Source organism: Heptranchias perlo, chromosome 40, assembly GCF_035084215.1.
Source record: "Heptranchias perlo isolate sHepPer1 chromosome 40, sHepPer1.hap1, whole genome shotgun sequence".
In the NCBI taxonomy this organism is placed as follows: domain Eukaryota; kingdom Metazoa; phylum Chordata; class Chondrichthyes; order Hexanchiformes; family Hexanchidae; genus Heptranchias; species Heptranchias perlo.
Window position 1 is genome coordinate 1,953,985 of NC_090364.1, and position 21,586 is coordinate 1,975,570.

The following is a 21,586-nucleotide window of genomic DNA, read 5'->3' on the forward strand; positions in this document are numbered from 1 at the left end:
ATTGTAAGTGTCCAGCTCTGATCTCCGAAGCACTAATGACAAGCAGCTGCTTTCCGAGCTGTTCCCAGTCACTCTCCGGGAAGACCCAAAGCCCTTTCTAGTTGGACCCTTGTGCTGGTGGCTGGAACATTTTATTATGGAAGTTATTGGAGCACATTAAATATTGTTATAACCTTACGGGAGTGGAATTCTCTTTGATTCTTTGGGCCAATGAAATTTTCAAATTGATATCAAACTTAAGGCATCTGAATCCTGGGGAGAGGAGCCCGTGATTGGTTACTGGGGAGGTGGAGCTGAGCCCGTGATTGGGTACTGGGGAGAGAGAGAGGAGCCCGTGATTGGTTACTGGGGAGAGGGAGAGGAGCCCGTGATTGGGTACTGGGGAGAGGGAGTGGAGCCAGTGATTGGATACTGGGGAGAGGGTGAGGAGCCCGTGATTGGGTACTGGGGAGAGGGAGAGGAGCTTGTGATTGGTTACTGGGGGGAAGAGGGTTCTGGGGAATCAATATATTGAACCCTGATAATGTGCCTGATATCGGCACAAACTCTGGAACCAGGGACAGGCTCCGGCTGAGAGGAAGGAAGGAGCAAAGAGAGTGGGGATTTCATTCCTTTACTCGGCATTTGGTGAGGGTGTCTGGTGAGAGGGCGAGGGGGTGAGGGGGTGAGGGGGCGAGGGGGTGAGGGGGTGAGAGGGCGAGGGGGTGAGGGGGTGAGGGGGTGAGAGGGTGAGAGGGCGAGGGGGTGAGGGGGTGAGGGGGCGATGGCAGAGAGTGTAGGCAAAGTTAAAGGGAGAGTAAGAGTATAAGACCATAAGAGACCATAAGAGGTAGGAGCAGGAGTAGGCCATTCGGCCCCTCGAGCCTGCTCCGCCATTCAATGAGATCATGGCTGATCTGATTTTTACCTCAACTCCACTTTCCCGCCCTTTCCCCATATCCTTTGACTCCCTCGCTGATCAAAAATTTGTCTAACTCAGCCTTGAGTGCATTCAATGACTCAGCCTCCACAGCTTTTTGGGGTAAAGAATTCCAAAGATTCACGACCCTCTGGGAGAAGAAATTCCTTCTCATTTCCATCTTAAATGGGCGACCCCTTATTCTGAGACTATGCCCCCTAGTTTTAGATTCCCCCATGAGGGGTAACATCCTCTCAGCATCTACCCCATCGAGTCCCCTCAGAATCTTGTATATTTCAATAAGATCTCCTCTCATTCTTCTAAACTCCAATGAGTATGGACCCAACCTGTTCAATCTTTCCTCATAAGACAACCCTTCCATACCCGGAATCAACCTAGTGAACCTTCTCTGAACTGCCTCCAATGCAAGTATGTCCTTCCTTAAATAAGGGCACCAGAACTGTACGCAGTACTCCAGGTGTGATCTCACCAGTACCCTGTACATTGTGAGGGACTGGGCGATGGAGAGGGATTAGTTTCTGGATCCGGCCTGTTGGACCTTGGAGTGTGTTCCAGTCCTGCACTGTACTGTGTCCCTCTGATTCTGAAGTCAGGCGCTTGCACTGTTTGCAAATTTATCATCTCTGAATATTTATTTTTTTTAAATAGATTTTTAAAATTCTCATCCTTGTTTTCAAATCCCTCCATGGCCTCGCCCCTCCCTATCTCTGTAACCTCCTCCAGCCCTACAACCCTCCGAGATCTCTGCACTCCTCCAATTCCGGCCTCTTGCGCATCCCCGATTTTCATCGCTCCACCATTGGCGGCCGTGCCTTCAGCTGCCTGGGCCCTAAGCTCTGGAATTCCCTCCCTAAACCTCTCCCCCTCTCTCTCCTCCTTTAAGACACTCCTTAAAACCTCCCTCTTTGACCAAGCTTTTGGTCACCTGTCCCAATATCTCCTTATGTGGCTCGATGTCAAATTTTGATGATTTACGCTCCTGTGAAGCGTCTCAGGACGTTAAAGGCACTATATAAATGCAAGTTGTTGTTGAGTTCAGGTCAGTGCGGAGTTCAGGTCAGTGCAGAGTTCAGGTCAGTGGGGAGTTCAGAGTTCAGGTCAGTGCAGAGTTCAGGTCAGTGCGGAGTTCAGGTCAGTGGGGAGTTCAGAGTTCAGGTCAGTGCGGAGTTCAGGTCAGTGGGGAGTTCAGAGTTCAGGTCAGTGCGGAGTTCAGGTCAGTGGGGAGTTCAGAGTTCAGGTCAGTGCAGAGTTCAGGTCAGTGGGGAGTTCAGAGTTCAGGTCAGTGCGGAGTTCAGAGTTCAGGTCAGTGCAGAGTTCAGGTCAGTGCGGAGTTCAGAGTTCAGGTCAGTGCAGAGTTCAGGTCAGTGCGGAGTTCAGTGTTCAGGTCAGTGCAGAGTTCAGGTCAGTGCGGAGTTCAGAGTTCAGGTCAGTGCGGAGTTCAGAGTTCAGGTCAGTGCAGAGTTCAGGTCAGTGCGGAGTTCAGAGTTCAGGTCAGTGCAGAGTTCAGGTCAGTGCGGAGTTCAGAGTTCAGGTCAGTGCGGAGTTCAGAGTTCAGCCCAGCCTGTTGCAGGTAATCCAGCCCGTGGACAATACCTGTAACTCCCTAAGTGCCCAATCAGAACCAACCAGCGTAAAGTCTGTGTTGGTCTGAAGCATCCCAGCAGCAGTGGCGATGACAGGCTCCTTTCAGTGTGGAGTGTTACAGTCATTAATGAATCACTCTGGTCACAGGCCTGAGCTCTCACCTACACTGTTGGTTTTGGCCCAGACACATAAGTGGTTTGGATGTGGGTCAGAGTTGAGTGGGTTTGGAGGTGGAGGTGGATGGGAGTGGGCGGGGGGGGTTGAGGGGGTGTTTATTAGTTTGTGTTGACTGACGGGAAAATCTAAATCAAGGCCAGTTCATCCTTCGTTATGTAAAACGTGGATTGAATTAACTACAGTTGGTCTTTCAGTGTGGAGTGTCGTGAATTAGTGAAACCAACAGGTTCTCAGTGAACAGCAGCCAATTTAAACCAGAGGCCTCTGTAAATAGATGACTGTTAAAATATAAAGAAATATTGTCAGCGTTACAGTTGGGAACTTTAAACACAGCGGGACACAGAGCAATTCATCGAGTGCCGTGAAGGTCCATTCAATGGTGATATGGTGATTTGGAGTCTCTGTAAGGAGCTGAGAGTCCGGCTCAGACAGCTGCCATCGCAGATCACCTGCAGGCACAGAAAGCTGCCAGCAAACTCACGTGGTCTCCCCCTTAGTTCCTCCAGGTTAATCTGCTGCAGATGTTGTGACTGAAGAAATGCAGCTAAAATTAGCACCAATTTAGAGTTTGTTCCCCAATTAGAGCCTGGCCGTTCAGGAGTGAAATCAGGAAGCACTTTTTTCACTCAAAGGGGAGTGGAAATCTGGAACTCTCTCCCCCAAAAGGCTGTGTGTGCTGGGGGTCAATTGGAACTTTCAAGACTGAGATCGATAGATTTTTATTGGGTATCGAGGGATACGGAGCAAAGGCAGGAAAATGGAGTTGAGGTTCAGGTCAGCCATGATCTGATTGAATGGCAGAACAGGCTCGAGGGACATAGAATCACATAGAATTTACAGCAGAGAAACAGGCCATTCAGCCCAACTGGTCCATGCTGTTGTTAATGCTCCACATGAGTCTCCTTCCTCCCGACTTCATCTCACCCTATCAGCACATCCTTCTATTCCTTTCTCCCTCATGTGTTTATCTAGCTTCCCCTTAAACGCATCTATGGCCTCTTCCTGTTCCTATGTTAAGAGCAAATCGTTTTTTGGTTCTTCCTCCCCTCCTCTCCTCTCTGCTGCCTTCCACTGGGCTACAGATGCTCATTTGGTCAATCATTCTCCAGTAACAGGCGCCATTCCTCCTTCGTGAACCTGATCTGCAAACTTAACCTCCACCGATGGGTCAGTGGTTATATTCACCATCCGGGGTCATACTGGGGCCAACAGGCCAGGAGGTTCATCTCTGGTCACTACTCAATTAGCTCCTCTCAGCCAGAGCAGCAATAATGGATGCTACAATTAACCTCAGTTCCCCTGGATTAGGGAGGATTCCTGCTCCTGATCACTTTACCCCAGTGAGAGTCAGTGCCCATGGAACTGGAGTGTGAGAAGTGAGAAGCCACAATCTCAATTCCCGGCTGTAGGAAATTTTTTGGTGGCTATCTCATAACTAAATTTACTTTTTAACTAACGTGATGTCAGTTTTCACTCTAAATTTAAGTAATTTTTTAAAAATGTAATAAACTGAAAGCATATAGTCAACCTGATTCACTGCTGTCACTGGAATCACTGGAGTCACTGGAATCGCTGGAGTCACTGGAATCACTGGAGTCACTGGAATCTTTGGAGTCACTGGAATCGCTGGAGTCACTGGAATCTTTGGAGTCACTGGAGTCACTGGAATCGCTAGAGTCACTGGAATCATTAGATTCACTGCTTTCACTGGAGTCTTTGCTGTCACTGGAATCACTGGAGTCACTGCTGTCACTGCTATCACTAGAGTCACTGGAGTCACTGCTGTCACTGCTATCACTAGAGTCACTGGAGTCACTAGAGTCACTGCTGTCACCAGAGTCACTGGAATCGCTGGAATCACTGCTGTCACTGCTATCACTGGAGTCGCTGGAATCACTGCTGTCACTGCTATCACTGGAGTCGCTGGAATCACTGCTGTCGCTGGAATCACTGGAGTCACTGGAATCACTGGAGTCACTTGAACCGCTGGAGTCACTGGAGTCACTGGAATCACTGGAGTCGCTAGAGTCACTGGAATCACTGGAGTCGCTGGAATCACTGGAGTCGCTAGAATCGCTGGAATCACTAGAGTCGCTGGAATCACTAGAGTCGCTGGAATCACTGGAGTCGCTAGAGTCGCTGGAATCACTGGAGTCGCTAGAGTCGCTAGAGTCGCTGGAATCACTGGAATCGCTAGAGTCGCTGGAATCACTGGAGTCGCTAGAGTCGCTGGAATCACTGGAGTCGCTGGAATCACTGGAGTCACTGGAATCACTGGAGTCACTGGAGTCGCTGGAGTCGCTGGAATCACTGGAGTCACTGGAGTCGCTGGAGTCACTGGAGTCGCTGGAATCACTGGAGTCACTGGAATCACTGGAATCACTAGAGTCGCTGGAGTCGCTGGAATCACTGGAGTCACTAGAATCACTGGAGTCACTGGAATCACTGGAGTCGCTGGAATCGCTGGAGTCACTGGAATCACTGGAGTCGCTGGAATCGCTGGAATCACTGGAATCACTGGAGTCACTGGAGTCACTGGAATCACTGGAGTCGCTGGAATCACTGGAGTCGCTGGAATCGCTGGAATCACTGGAATCACTGGAGTCGCTGGAATCACTGGAGTCGCTGGAATCACTGGAGTCGCTGGAATCACTGGAGTCGCTGGAATCGCTGGAATCACTGGAATCACTGGAGTCACTGGAATCACTGGAGTCACTGGAATCACCAGCTCCGTCACCTGCAGAACACATACAGTGAAATATAGATTAGGTTTCTGGGTCAGCACATTTGCAAACCTATTGAATTAGAGATTGGTGTAAATCCCGTGTAAAACGGTTGTAAGCTGCTGGAGTGCATGGAAACTGGGGTGCAGGCTTTAAAAAGTCAGTCCAGCAGCAGACTGGGAACAGCCAGGTAAAGAAAGAGCAGCACCCGACTCTCAGAGAACTTCACTGCCTGTCTCATCAATCTTTTCATCACATGCTTCAAGAATGTACACAGGGCATGGCACCCAGCAGTTGGAGGGAGGTGGCTCTGATACTGTGTGCCAACTCCCTCACCCCCAGGACTGCAGACCAGTTTTCAAATCCCTCCATGGCCTCGCCCCCTCCCTATCTCTGTAACCTCCTCCAGCCCCACAACCCTCCGAGATCTCTGCACTCCACCAATTCTGGCCTATTGCACATCCTCGATTTCCTTCGCTCCACCATTGGCGGCCGTGCCTTCAGCTGCCTGGGCCCTAAGCTCTGGAATTCCCTCCCTAAACATACAGGTATAGCAAGCAATTAGGAAGGCAAATGTTATGTTGGCCTTATTGCAGGGGGTTGGAGTACAAGAGTAAGGAAGTCTTGTTGCAATTGTACAGGGCTTTGGTGAAGCCACACCTGGAGTACTGTGTACAGTTTTGGTCTCCTTACCTAAGGAAGGATATACTTGCCTTAGAGGCGGTGCAATGAAGGTTCACTAGATTGATTCCTGGGATGAGAGAGTTGACCTGTGAGGAGAGATTGAGTAGAATGGGCCTGTACTCTCTGGAGTTTAGAAGAATGAGAGGTGATCTCATAGAAACATATAAGATTCTGAGAGGGCTTGACAGGGTAGGTGCTGAGAGGACGTTTCCTCTGACTGGAGAGTCTAGAACTAGGGGACATAGTCTCACAATAAGGGGTCGGCCATTTAAGACTGAGATGAGGAGAAATTTCTTCACTCAGAGGGTGGTGAATATTTGGAATTCTCTACCCCAGAGGGCTGTGGTAGCTCATTTGTTGAGTATATTCAAGGCTGAGATCGTTAGATTTTTGGACTCTAAGGGAATCAAGGGATATGGGGATCGGACGGGAAAGTGGAGTTGAGGTTGAAGATCAGCCATGATCTGATTGAATGGCGGAGCAGGCTCGAGGGGCCGTATGGCCTACTCCTGCTCCTATTTCTTATGTTCTTATGTAAACCTCTCCGCCTCTCTACCTCTCTCTCCTCCTTTAAGATGCTCCTTAAAACCTACCTCTTTGACCAAGTTTTTGGTCACCTGTCCTAATATCTCCTTGTTTGGCTCAGTGTCAAATTTTGTTTGATAATCGCTCCTGTGAAGCGCCTTGGGGACGTTTCACTACGTTAAAGGCACCATATAAATGCAAGTTGTTGTTGCAAGAAGTCCAACAACCTGAGCAGGGTTATCAAAGTAATGCACTGGGCTCTCTCCCTTTTCTTCCTTGCCCGCCCTGGGCACCATCACACTGCTCACCCCTTCACATACCACTTGCACAACTAACACCTCATACGCACTCTGGTTAAGGGGGTGGTTCTAACTCAATATCTCGCATTATAGTTCCCCAGCTCCCCTCACAGCAATCACTTATCTAACCCCTTCCTCCACTTTAACTGCCTCATACCTCCACATCTTGTACTCCAGCTCTCCCAATGCCATTTGGCACCCACACTTCTCGACTGCCAGCCTTCCCCCTCATTTACTCTAACTTCTTGCAAGAGAAATGGCGGACGGAGGCAGGCCATTGAAGGGGGCATCCCACCTTTAATTCCCATGTAGAGCAGGTGCAGGCAATCACCTCTTGCGATACTGATCTTCCCGGTTGCACCTAGGACAAATACTGGAATAGGTGAAGGAGAGGCAGTATCGACACCCAGAGCAAGCACAGTGTGAAGGGAGAGTAGGTTGGCTTATGTTCACTTTGGACTTCATTGTATCAAAATAGAATGTTCACATAGAATCATAGGATCGTACAGTGCAGAAGGAGGCCATTCAGCCCATCGTGCCTGTGCCGGCTCTTTGAAAGAGTTATCCAATTAGTCTCACTCCCCCCCCCCCTGTTCTTTCCCATAGCCCTGCAATTTTTTTCCTTTGCAAGTATTTATTTAGTTTCCTTTTGAAAGTTATTATTGAATCTGCTTCCACCGCCCTTTCAGGCAGCGCATTCCAGATCAGAACAACTCGCTGCGTAAAAAACAAATTCTCCTCATCTCCCCCCCCCCCCCCGGTTCTTCTGCCAATTGCCGTAAAATGGCGTTTTGATATTCATGGAGTTTAGAGTCGTACAGGAAAGGTGCTGACTTATTCACACAAGTGATGATAACCGACACACTTACGTAGGGGAAAGACGGCTGATGTGTTGTCATGTTTTAGAATGGATCCTGGGTTGAGAGAATGTTCCTTTATTTGAAAGTGGGGGAGAAGGACGTCAGGACCTGCTGTCAAAGGTAGACTGAGTTATGCAGAAGAGATTTCAGTGATGAGGTGTGCTCTGCTGTCCCCTTGCACGGCTCACTGAGGAGTCATCGTGATGCTCTCCCCCATGTAGATCTGGCTCCAACAGAGCCAAACCTCCCCACCAGTAATGTAAAAAGTCCAGCCCTTCTTGAGTGGTGAAGGGTTGGACTTTTTACATTACTGGTGGGGAGGTTTGACTCTGTTGGAGCCAGATCTACAGGTTATAACTGTTGGTGACACATGATTTGGAACCCAACGTAGAGCCTCTCCCAACATGTCCCAGATGTGAAAGTGTGCTTTTGAGACCCAGCTGGTCCTCTCAACGACCAATCTTGTAGAGGCTCTTGCCTTGTTGTAATGGACCTCTGAAACTAGTCGGGGGGCTCTTAATGGGGTCGTCCCAGTAATGGCTCCCTGTGGACGTGGGTTGTGGAATTATCCTTTATGATCTATGGGTTATGAAAGCAAGGGAGGATCTGTTCTACTCACTAAATCTTCTGAATCCAATCCTGGAGATTTGCCCTGCTCAAAATCACAATGGTCTTTCCTGAACACTTTTCTGAGTTTGCTGGAAATGATTGGCAGAGGCGATCTTCCCCCTTGGTTTTCTAATTTCCTCCAAATCTCTCTATTTGTGCTTTAGTTAGTGGCTCATCCTCTGACTCATCTTCCATTAACTTGGACACCTCAGGGATCTGTCTTCGCTCCCTTGCTCCCTCTCCATGCCACTGACCTGCTCCACCCGTCGCCCAACTATTTACACAAGAGATGTTGTATTGGAGACATTCCTTATTCGTAGCTGAAAAACTCCTGCAAGTGTTTTCAGAATTGGCCTCGTACAGACTTCTGCCTAGCTCAGGATCAGTAGCTATACATTTCAATCAGTGTGGTACTGACACAGCTAGTGAAGACTATAGAAAAGGAAACAAAAACACATACCTCCATTCCCATTGCCTTTCCCTTGTCCATTCCCATTGCCATTCCCAACTCCATTCTTTTGTCCATTCCAGTGTCCATTGCCATCTCCATTGTCGAGTCCGTTCTCATCTCCGTTCCCGACTCCATTCCCATCTCCGTTCCCGTTTCCATTCCCATCTCCGTTCCCGTTTCCATTCCCGTTTCCATTTCCGTTTCCATTCCAGTCTCCGTTCCCACCTCCGTTCCCGTTTCCATTCCCGTTTCCATTCCAGTCTCCGTTCCCGTGTCCATTCCAGTCTCCGTTCCCACCTCCGTTCCCGTGTCCATTCCAGTCTCCGTTCCCGTTTCCATTCCCATCTCCGTTCCCGTTTCCATTCCCATCTCCGTTCCCGTGTCCATTCCCACCTCCGTTCCCGTTTCCATTCCAGTCTCCGTTCCCGTTTCCATTCCCATCTCCGTTCCCGTTTCCATTCCAGTCTCCGTTCCCGTTTCCATTCCCATCTCCGTTCCCGTGTCCATTCCAGTCTCCGTTCCCGTTTCCATTCCAGTCTCCATTCCCTACTTCATTCCCGTGTCCATTCCCATTTCCATTCCAATCGCCATTCCCATTGGGCTCTGAAATGGAAGAGTATATAATATTAAAATTGAAAGTAATTTGAAGCAGCTAACACGGTATTTTGTGATTTCATTGTTTACAGTGCCCTGCCCTCGCCCTTAACCTAGGTTATTGGTCTCTTAAAGTTCAGCACCACATTGCGCATTGCAATTACCTGGCAAGGCAGTGGGAATATACCTAGTGTTGGGTCATATCTCGGTACTGCTGTGCTAACATCCGGTAACTGATTCCAAAGATTATTCCAGAAAAATAATTGCCGCACTCACCATTGCTGTCACTGTCGCCGCTATCACTGCTGTCATCATGGTGCCCATTGCCATATCCATTGCCATATCCATTGCCATATCCATTGTCATATTCTTTGCCGTATCCATTGCCGTACCCATTGCCGTATCCATTGCCGTACCCATTGCCGTACCCATTGCCGTACCCATTGCCATACCCATTGTTGTATCTGTTGGCATATCTGTTGCCGTGCCCATTGCTGTCATCGCTGTCACCACCGTTTCCCTTCCACTCATCACTGTCGCTGTTGGCACTGCGCCGAGCCACAGCGTGTCCAATATCTGAAACCAAAGAGAGGGACGAGTTAGAGTGGAGAGAGTCCCACATCTGGTAGCCATTTTAGCGCCTGACATGCCAACTGTACACCAGCATTCTGCAACCTCACCCTCACCAATCGGATTGTGTTACAGTGCCTGAAATTAAGCACAACCTCAATCAATCTATTGCCAGCAACTCTCTTTTGATTGGTGCTGGCCATTGCTCGTCTGGGGTCACACTGTCCAATGGTAAACTTCTTTCTGTCCCTCGAATCCCTCCAATTGGGGCACTTTACATAAAACCCATCAGGCCAGCGGAGGGTAAGCACCTTCCTGAGAAAGGCCCAGGCCAATCCAAGCCTCTCTGAGTGAGCCACGAGTGCCTGGGATGATCTGATTAGGGTCTGGTAACTGGGACTCAAAGTGTGACTTAGTCTGAAAGGGCAGTTCATCCAAGAATGCTTTGGGTAAACCCATGAGTTTCGTTCAATGTGGAATGGTCTCAGATGTTTACACACTGGTTTCCTTTCAGAACAGTAGAACATGTTTATTCACATCTGTCTGGAGCCATGTCGCAGGTACAAGTCTCACCAGGCACCCCTGTGCATGTCTTTGTTGTGGACTGGGTCATTCGAGGCGCTCGTTCTAAAGCAGGGGAAGGACACTGGTGATGGAGGACTTGGTATTTATTTGTCAGTTATTGTGGTTAAATTATGAGGACAGGTTGTATAAACTTGGCTTATATTAGGAACATAGGAACAGGAGGAGGCCATTCAGCCCCTCGAGCCTGTTCTGCCATTCAATTAGATCATGGCTGATCTGTATCCTAACTCCATCTACCCGCCTTGGATCCATATCCCTTAATACCCTTACCCAACAAAAATCTATCAATCTCAGTCTTGAAAGATCCAATTGTTCCCCAGCATCCACAACCTTTTGGGGGAGACAGATCAATATTTTCATTTTGGTGTGAGAAAGTGCTTCATGATTTTATCCTGAACGGCCTGGCTCCAATTTTAAGATTCTTACCACGTTCTGGATTCCCCTCACCAGAGGAAATCGTTTCTCTCTATCTACCCTATTGAATCCTTTTATCATTTTAAACACCTCAATCAGGTCATCCCTCAATCATCTAAACTCAAAAGGATGTCACTTCATTAGAAGGGTAGGAGAGATAAACCAGGAAATTATCAGCCTGTTAGTCTAACGCCAGTTGTGGGGAAATTATTAGAATGTGTTATTAGGGACAGAGTGACTGAGCATTTGGACAAATATGAGCCGATCAGAGAGAGAGAGCACGGATTTGTAAATGGTAAGCAAGTCTAATGAACTAGTTGAATTTTTTGAGGAGGTCACTAATGTGGTAGATAAGGGGGTGAGAATGGATGTTATTTACTTGGACTTCCAGAAGGCATTCGACAAGGTTCCACATAAGAGACTGAACAAAAATGAGCGCACATGGAATCGGAGGCAACCTATTGACATGGTAGGGAATTGGTTCGTAGGTAGGAGACAGAGAGTAGGGATAATGGGCATGTACTCAAATTGGCAGGATTTGACTAGTGGTGTCCCCCAGGGATCTGTACTGGGGCCTCAGCTTTTCACTATATTTATAAATGACTTAGATGAAGGAATAGAGAGCCGTGTATCTAAGTTTGCTGACGATATTTGGCACAGTAAATAGTGTAGATGGGAACAGAAAGTTGCAAAGGAACATTGAGAGATTCAGTGAGTGGAAAAACTGTGGCAGATAGAGTTCAATGTGGGGAAGTGTGAGGTCACCCACTTTGCACCTAAGAAAGATCGATCAGAGTATTTCTAAATGGTGAGAAGCTCGGAATTGTGAAGGAGCAGAGAGATTTAGGGGTCCAAATACAGAAATCACTGAAAGCTAGTGGACAGGTACAAAAAATATTTTAAAAGCTAATGGAATGTTGGCTTTTATTTCAAGAGGTCTGGAATACAAAGGGGTGGATGTCATGTTACAGTTATCGAAAGCTCTGGTTAGACCCCATTTAGGGTTCAGTTCTGGGCACCGCACCTCAGGAAGGATATATTGGCCTTGGAGGGGGTGCAGTGAAGATTCACCAGAATGATACTGGGGCTGAAAGGGTTAAAGTATGAGGACAGGTTGCATAGACCAGGCTTGTATTCCCTCGAGTAGAGAAGATTAAAGGGAGATCTAATCGAGGTGTTTAAGATGATTAAACGAGTTGATGAGGTAGATAGAGAGAAACTATTTCCTCCGGTGGGGGGAGTCCAGAACAAGGGGGCAGAACCTTAAAATTAGAGCCAGGCCATTCAGGGGTGATGTCAGGAAGCTCTTCTTCACACAAAGGGGAGTGGGAATCTGGCACTCTCTCCCCCAAAAGGCTGTGGACGCTGGGGGTCAATTGGAACTTTCAAGACTGAGATCGGTAGATTTTTGTTGGGTATCGAGGGATATGGAGCAAAGGCGGGTAAATGTGGTTAAGGTACAGATCAGCCATGATCTAATTGAATGGCGGAACAGGCCTGAATGGGCTGAATGGCCTCCTGCTGTTCCTGTGTTAACAGTGTATACTGTGCAGAGGATGATAATTCACTTATAGGTACGGCACTGATTGCAACCTGGAACTTTCTGGAACCTGCACAGTCTGGATACCAGAACAGTGGGCAAGAGACAATCCCAAAATTGGACTGGAATTTTAAAGAGCACAGCATTGGTCCGGGTCAGGGTTATTTTGGAAAATACAATCCAGTTCAGTTCAGACATGTTGCGCCTGTCCCTTTAAAACACAGTAACAAACATGGGCCCTGGTAATGACCAGCTGAGTGTCCTCAGAGCTGCTCATGGACCCCGTTAAATGTTTCCCACTATCAGGGGGTGCCTGACACCTGTCTTGCCTGAAGCAACAAAGGAGTCCAGCATTTCTCATCTTGTTGCCATCTGGATGTTTCTTAGTAGAGGCAGGAAGAAAGGGTCAGCATAAGAGACCCCTCTACACGTGTCTCTGTATCAGACCCCTCTACACGTGTCTCTGTATCAGACCCCTCTACACGTGTCTCTGTATCAGACCCCTCTACACGTGTCTCTGTATCAGACCCCACTACACGTGTCTCTGTATCAGACCCCTCTACACGTGTCTCTGTATCAGACCCCTCTACACGTGTCTCTGTATCAGACCCCACTACACGTGTCTCTGTATCAGACCCCACTACACGTGTCTCTGTATCAGACCCCTCTACACGTGTCTCTGTATCAGACCCCTCTACACGTGTCTCTGTATCAGACCCCTCTACACGTGTCTCTGTATCAGACCCCACTACACGTGTCTCTGTATCAGACCCCTCTACACGTGTCTCTGTATCAGACCCCTCTACACGTGTCTCTGTATCAGACCCCACTACACGTGTCTCTGTATCAGACCCCACTACACGTGTCTCTGTATCAGACCCCTCTACACGTGTCTCTGTATCAGACCCCTCTACACGTGTCTCTGTATCAGACCCCTCTACACGTGTCTCTGTATTAGACCCCACTACACGTGTCTCTGTATCAGACCCCTCTACACGTGTCTCTGTATCAGACCCCTCTACACGTGTCTCTGTATCAGGCCCCTCTACACGTGTCTCTGTATCAGACCCCACTACACGTGTCTCTGTATCAGACCCCACTACACGTGTCTCTGTATCAGACCCCACTACACGTGTCTCTGTATCAGGCCCCTCTACACGTGTCTCTGTATCAGACCCCTCTACACGTGTCTCTGTATCAGACCCCACTACACGTGTCTCTGTATCAGACCCCACTACACGTGTCTCTGTATCAGGCCCCTCTACACGTGTCTCTGTATCAGACCCCTCTACACGTGTCTCTGTATCAGACCCCACTACACGTGTCTCTGTATCAGACCCCACTACACGTGTCTCTGTATCAGGCCCCTCTACACGTGTCTCTGTATCAGACCCCACTACACGTGTCTCTGTATCAGACCCCACTACACGTGTCTCTGTATCAGACCCCACTACACGTGTCTCTGTATCAGGCCCCTCTACACGTGTCTCTGTATCAGACCCCACTACACGTGTCTCTGTATCAGACCCCACTACACGTGTCTCTGTATCAGACCCCTCTACACGTGTCTCTGTATCAGACCCCTCTACACGTGTCTCTGTATCAGACCCCTCTACACGTGTCTCTGTATCAGCTCCACTGATGAGCGCTCATGTAACTTTCATTTTTTAAAAAAATCAAAATATTTTTATCCTGTGAAGCACACGTATCAAACCACTCAAGCAGTGTGTTTGTGTTTTGTGTGTCTGTTTGTGCGCGTGTATGTGTGTGTGTGTGTGTCTGTGTGTGTGCGTGCGTCTGTGTGTGTGCATGTCTGTGTGTGTGTGTCTGTGTGTGTGCATGTGTGTGTTTGTGTGTGTGTATCTGTGTGCGCGTGCATGTGTCTGGGTGTGTGCGTGTGTCTCTGTGTGCGCGTCTGTGTGTGTGTGTGTGTCTCTGTGTGTTTGTGCATGTCTATGTGTGTGTGCATATGTCTGTGTCTGTGTGTGGGTGTGTCTGGTGTGCATGTGTCTGTGTGTGCATGTGTCTGGTATGCATGTGTCTGTGTGCATGTGTCTGTGTGTGCATGTGTCTGTGTGTACATGTGTCTGGTATGCATGTGTCTGTGTGCATGTGTCTGTGTGCATGTGTCTGTGTGTGCATGTGTCTGTGTGCATGTGTCTGTGTGTGCATGTGTCTGTGTGTACATGTGTCTGTGTGTACATGTGTCTGGTATGCATGTGTCTGTGTGCATGTGTCTGGTATGCATGTGTCTGTGTGCATGTGTCTGTGTGTGCATGTGTCTGTGTGCATGTGTCTGTGTGTACATGTGTCTGTGTGTACATGTGTCTGGTATGCATGTGTCTGTGTGCATGTGTCTGTGTGTACATGTGTCTGTGTGTACATGTGTCTGGTATGCATGTGTCTGTGTGCATGTGTCTGTGTGTGCATGTGTCTGTGTGCATGTGTCTGTGTGCATGTGTCTGGTATGCATGTGTCTGTGTGCATGTGTCTGTGTGTGCATGTGTCTGTGTGCATGTGTCTGTGTGTACATGTGTCTGTGTGTACATGTGTCTGGTATGCATGTGTCTGTGTGCATGTGTCTGTGTGTACATGTGTCTGTGTGTACATGTGTCTGGTATGCATGTGTCTGTGTGCATGTGTCTGTGTGTGCATGTGTCTGTGTGCATGTGTCTGTGTGCATGTGTCTGGTATGCATGTGTCTGTGTGCATGTGTCTGTGTATCCTCAGCATCCAGTTATGAATTTAAAAACCTTTAGTAAGACCAGGGTTGGAGTACAGTGAGCAGTATCGGGCTCCACACTACAGGATGTTGAGACAATGGAGAGGGACCAGTGTGAGTTCACTAGGACACTGCCTGATATGAGGAAATACAAAATGAAGAAATAGAACAGAGCAGATTATGGTTTGATTTGACAGCAGTTTAAAATTCTGAAGGGGTGGGGCAGAGTAGATAGAAACAGACTTTTTCCAGTGATTGAGGGGTCTAGAACAAGGGGACATAGATAGAAGATTAAATGCAAGAGATTCAGGACAGAGAGCAGGAGAAACCTTCCAACACAGAGGGCTGTGAGGCGGTGGAATGTATTCGGGGAGTTAGTGAGTGAAACAATGACCATGTCAACATTTATGAAAAGATTAGACAGGTGGTTGAGGGAAAGGGAGATAAAGGGATATGGGAACAGGACAGGCACGTGGGATTAGGATACTATCTGTGTGGAGAAACGGATTGTCCTCGACAGATTAACCCTGGTTAAAGGGATCACGTGGCAGCTGTGCAGATGTTGAGATTTTCCTTGTAAACTGGAAGGTTATGTGTGAAAGAGAAAGAAAGAACTCCCATTTCTAACACGCCTTTCACCACATCAGGACGTCCCAAACCACTTTACAGCCAATGAAGCACTTTTTGAAGTGTAGTCAATGTTGTAATGTAGGAAACGCAGCGGCCAATTTGCGCACAGCAAGATCCCACAAACAGCAATGTGATAATGACCAGATCATCTGTTTTAGTGATGTTGGTTGAGGAATAAATATTGACCCGGACCCCGGGGAGAACGCCCCTGGATAGTGCCCTGGGATCTTTTAAATCCACCAGAGAGGGCAGATAGGGGCTCTATTTAATGTCTCATCCAAAAGATGGCACCTCTGACAGTGCAGCGCTCCCTCAGTACTGCACTGGGAGTGATTTTGTGCTCAAGTCTCTTGGAATGAGACGTAAATCCACGACCTTCTGACTCGGTGGCCAGAGAACTACCACTGCGCCATGGCTGGCAGTGTGGGAGTCCTGGGACTCGAGACTCGGCTGTGTCAGTTCTCAACTGGACTGCTCGATGGGGCAACAGTATATAATTCAACTGGGGGAAAGGAGAGAAGACGGGAGACCCCAAGTGGCCCCGTTTCCTCTTGTTTGATCCCCCCCTCAATGGATCTGAAAATTGTACAGGACTCCAAATATCTACACATTCTCTCATAAGTCAACGACAACAACTTGCATTTATATAGCGCCTTTAACACAGTAAAACATCCCAAGGCGCTTCACAGGAGCGATTATCAAATAAAATTTGCCACCGAGCCACATAAGGAGGAATTAAGACAGGTGACCAAAAGCTTGGTCAAAGAGGGAGGTTTTAAGGAGCGTCTTAAAGGAGGAGAGAGAGAGGCGGAGAGGTTTAGGGAGGGAATTCCAGAGCTTAGGGCCCAGGCAGCTGAAGGCACGGCCGCCAATGGTGGAGCGATGGAAATCGGGGATATGCAAGAGGCAAGAATTGGAGGAGCGCAGAGATCTCGGAGGGTTGTGGGGGCTGGAGGAGGTTACAGAGATAGGGAGGTCACAGAAATATTGGCAGTAAGTTTCTCACATCTCAATGTTACAAAAGAGAATGGAAGAAAAGAGAAGGCAATATAGAAAGTTTCATAACTCGATCAGAATTCACCAAAAATATAAAACACTCAAAAATTAAAATGATCCCTTTCCTGCTTAAGCAGTGATTCACTAAATACATCGATTATTTTAATCCCACCCTGATGGATCAGTTAGTAAGTGGACATTACAGTGTTTTACAAAGCCTTACAGAGCAGGGCAGTCTCGGTCTCCAAACTCAGTCTGTGCTGAGTTAGCTGATGTCAATCAGGGTGGTGGGAGTGCAAGGGCAGTGAAATATCAGCTCACCTTCTTTCCCCAATCCCTCCCCTCTCCAGATCTCAATCCCTCCCCTCTCCAGATCTCAATCCCTCCCCTCTCCAGATCTCAATCCCTCCCCTCTCCAGATCTCAATCCAACCCCTCTCCAGATCTCAATCCAACCCCTCTCCAGATCTCAATCCCTCCCCTCTCCAGATCTCAATCCCTCCCCTCTCCAGATCTCAATCCCTCCCCTCTCCAGATCTCAATCCATCCCCTCTCCAGATCTCAATCCGTCCCCTCTCCAGATCTTAATCCCTCCCCTCTCCAGATCTCAATCCCTCCCCTCTCCAGATCTCAATCCGTCCCCTCTCCAGGTCTCAATCCCTCCCCTCTCCAGATCTCAATCCGTCCCCTCTCCAGATCTCAATCCCTCCCCTCTCCAGATCTCAATCCCTCCCCTCTCCAGATCTCAATCCGTCCCCTCTCCAGATCTCAATCCCTCCCCTCTCCAGATCTCAATCTGTTCTCTCTCTTTCCTTCTCCTATCTCTATCCATTCTCTCCCCTGGTCACTCTTCAACTATCTGCTTGAAAGTGTAAGTGTGTTGTCATTAGGTGAGAACAGGATTAGCTGTGATGCTCCCCATGATTAAATAGCTTGCCAAAACTCACTGCCTGGACTCCCACACGCAGAACAGCCACTGGGCGAGATCTCCAATACCCATAGAACTGTATCTCAACAAGAGTCAGTGCCTTCAGGATAAAATAAAATGGGGAGAATATTTTTGAAATTGTCTCCAATTTAATGCGGAAAGCGTTGAGATAAGGTGAAAGTTTCAGACTGGGGCTGGGTTTGCATTCCTGGGACTGGGGTGGGCTCACAGAGTGAGGCCTTATGGGCTGTTACTGAGGGACAGTCTTCCAGAGCCAGTGTCAACAGACAGTGAACAGATTTATTGACAAACACAAACATCAACCCATGTAAGCTTCCAAACGAAACAGTAACTTTCACTCATACACTACATTTACCAGTCTAGACTCACCATTTTACGAATAACTTTGATTTTTTTTTCTAACTTGCTTTGTAGCTGGGAGTGAATTTCCCCCCTTCCCCCATTCCCCCTGTTTCCCCATTCCCCTATTCCCCATTCCCCTATTCCCCATTCCCCCTGTTTCCCCATTCCCCATTCCCCATATTCCCCCGTTTCCCCTTTCCCCCCATTCCCCCAGTTTCCCCATTCTCCCATTTCCCCATTCCCCCATTTCCTCATTCCCCCTGTTCCCAGTTTCTCTCAATGTTCCTTGTCAGTCTTACTCTCAATAATTCCAGGCACCCAACTATTGGAATAGTGGAATAGGTGATGGATTTAGTTATCTAAAGTCTAGAAATGACCATTGTGATATTAGGAGACATGCCCCTAACATCGTGAGTTATTCCTCTGCATGTTATTAATCTGATTAATTTAATTGGTCAATGCCTGTGTTAATGTGAGGCAAAGTAGGAATCTCATACAAAATGCCCAGTGCTGCACAGCTAATCCTGCAAACATTTCCAGGCTGTAGCTCTTAAAGGGTCACTGCCGCCCTTCACACCTGTCTTGCTGGTTTGCAGATGCACCGTGCGATGTGCAATCTACATTATTGCACCAAACCAAAAGTAACGGTCTATCGAACCTGTTCCTCGACTGTCTATTGCAGCGGATAACGTGCTAACGCACAGTGCGACCTCCGCCCGGACCCTTGGGCTTGGGTGTAATAGAATGTACTCACGTCTACAGTGGCACACGGCCAGCAGCCCGAGCAGGGCGAGGGCGAGCAGGAGCCTCATGATCCTCTGTGCCTTTTCTCTCTCTCTGGGATTCTTGGCCAATTAGAGATGGACAGTGCCGTGAGTTCTGAAGGTGCAAGGCTGAGCTCCCTCCATTTATACTCTGCCCCCGGTCACAGATACCCATTGACACTAACAAGACCATGTGATTTCTGTGGCCAGCTAGTCCAGGAGGCGGAAGGACTGTGGCTTGCCACACCAAGAGTCATTCCAAACAACCCAAACTCTAGATCGTAATTACAGCCTCTGGAGAAGCTGCCTGGCCACCAGCACTCAAAAGATGAGCAAGTGGCAATGAGAAAACTAACGAGATGAGTCGGCCAATGTATCAATTATGTCGTTTTTTGGATCCCGTCGAGCGTGTGACAGTTTTCATTGTTTAAATTTTAGACATTTCATTCGTTCTAAACAGTATGTTGCACGTTCTTCTTTGTTTTAATTTTGTTCCCTCCCACCCCAGTTTTTGCTTAAAGGGGATGGGAGTCACACTGAGGTGCGATTCAGCGGTCACTCTTTGGCACCTTGTCTTAATGATCGTGTGTCCGCGTGGCTCAGTGGGTAGCCCTTGTGCCTCTGAGTCAGAAGGTTATGGGTTCGAGCCCCACTCCAGAGACTTGCCTCCATAATCCAGGCTGAGACTCCCAGTGCAGTACTGAGAGACTGCTGCACTGTCAGAGGTCCCACCTCTCGGTTTGAGATGTTAAACTGAGTCCCTGTTTGCCCTCTCAGTAGATGTAAAACATCCTGGAGCTCGATTGGAAGGAGATCTCTCAATCAACACCACCAAAGCTGAATAATTAACTATTTATCTAATTTGCTGTTTATGAGATCTTGCTGTGCACAAATTGGCTGCTCTACTGGCCAACAAATCAACATTGACCGCACTTCAAACATAATTCTGCTGATGAAGTGTTCTGGGACATCCTGGGAACATGAAAGGTGCCAACACAAGGATTCTTTTTCTCTCCCTGTGTGCGTGGGCTATTCAACCATGAAGGGGCCCACAGCAGATCCTGGCCTTACCGGGCACACACTTTGCAGCAGGAGTCACTCCGTAGCGAACAGGCTTGAATCCTATTGATTTTCCCTCTCCCTAGCACAGGTCCATTGTGATGACTCCCTGCTGCTTCACTGGCTGAGATTGGTTGACGTAACACACCATCTTTTTTTTTATTCGTTCACGGGATGTGGGTGTCGCTGGCGAGGCCGGCATTTATTGCCGATCCCTAATTGCCCTGGAGAAGGTGGTGGTGAGCTGCCTTCTTGAACCACTGCAGTCCGTGTGGTGAAGGTTCTCCCACAGTGCTGTTAGGAAGGGAGTTCCAGGATTTTGACCCAGCGACGATGAAGGAACGGCGATATATTTCCAAGTCGGGATGGTGTGTGACTTGGAGGGGAACGTGCAGGTGGTGTTGTTCCCATGCGCCTGCTGCTCTTGTCCTTCTAGGTGGTAGACGTCGTGGGTTTGGGAGGTGCTGTCGAAGAAGCCTTGGCGAGTTGCTGCAGTGCATCCTGTGGATGGTACACACTGCAGCCACAGTGCGCCGGTGGTGAAGGGAGTGAATGTTTAGGGTGGTGGATAGGGTGCCAATCAAGTGGGCTACTTTGTCCTGGATGGTGTCGAGCTTCTTGAGTGTTGTTGGAGCTGCACTCATCCAGGCAAGTGGAGAGTATTCCATCACACTCCTGACTTGTGCCTTGTAGATGGTGGAAAGGCTTTGGGGAGTCAGGAGGTGAGTCACTCGCCGCAGAATACCCAGCCTCTGACCTGCTCTTGTAGCCACAGTATTTATATGGCTGGTCCAGTTAAGTTTCTGGTCAATGGTGACCCCCAGGATGTTGATGGTGGGGGATTTGAATGTCAAGGGGAGGTGGTTAGACCCTCTCTTGTTGGAGATGGTCATTTTGTCTGGCGCGAATGTTACTTGCCACTTATCAGCCCAAGCTATCTGCTCAGCTACCCTGGGATAACTGATGGTTATTTACCCTTCCTACTGCTGCATAGCACTCTCTGGCTGAGAGGAGAGGCAGGTGACCCCCTAGCTCAGGTTACAGCCCTGCTGAGAGTTGAATGAGATTGACAGGGGGAGAAAGAAAGAAAGACTTGCATTTATATAGCGCCTTTCACCACCTCAGGACATCCCAAAGGGCTTTACAGCCAATGAAATACTTTTTTTGAAGTGTAGTCACTGTTGCATTGTAGGAAACGCGGCAGCCAATCTGCGCACAGCAAGATCCCACAAACAGCAGCATGATGATGACCAGATAATCTGTTTTTGTTGATGTTGGTTGGGGGATAAATATTGGCCCAGGACTTCGGGGAGAACTCCCCTGCTCTTCTTCGAAATAGTGCCGTGGAATCTTTACGTTCACCTGAGAGGGCAGACGGGGCCTCGGTTTAATGTTTCATCCGAAAGACGGCACCTCCGACAGTGCAGCACTCCCTCAGTACCGCACTGGCAGTGTCAGCCTGGATTATGTGCTCAAGTCTCTGGAGTGGGGCTTAGTCATTATCACGTAGCTGTTTGTGGGAGCTTGCTGCCGCATTTCCTACAGTGACTGGAGGCCAAACGTAAGCAGCAGAAAGAGCGGGCAGAATCCA

At 48.5% G+C, this 21,586-nt stretch overlaps 1 protein-coding gene across 1 annotated transcript; it reads right to left on the reverse strand.

The window, feature by feature from the left end:
* Nucleotides 1-4,203: 4,203 nt before the first annotated feature.
* Nucleotides 4,204-18,984, reverse strand: LOC137305402 (dentin sialophosphoprotein-like). Its single transcript, XM_067974232.1, has 4 exons — nucleotides 18,927-18,984; nucleotides 9,702-10,001; nucleotides 8,841-9,434; nucleotides 4,204-5,417 (listed from the first exon to the last, which is right to left on the reverse strand). Exons 1-4 carry the CDS (start codon nucleotides 18,982-18,984, stop codon nucleotides 4,204-4,206), a joined length of 2,166 nt encoding a protein of 721 aa, XP_067830333.1.
* Between the last annotated feature and the right edge of the window lie 2,602 nt (nucleotides 18,985-21,586).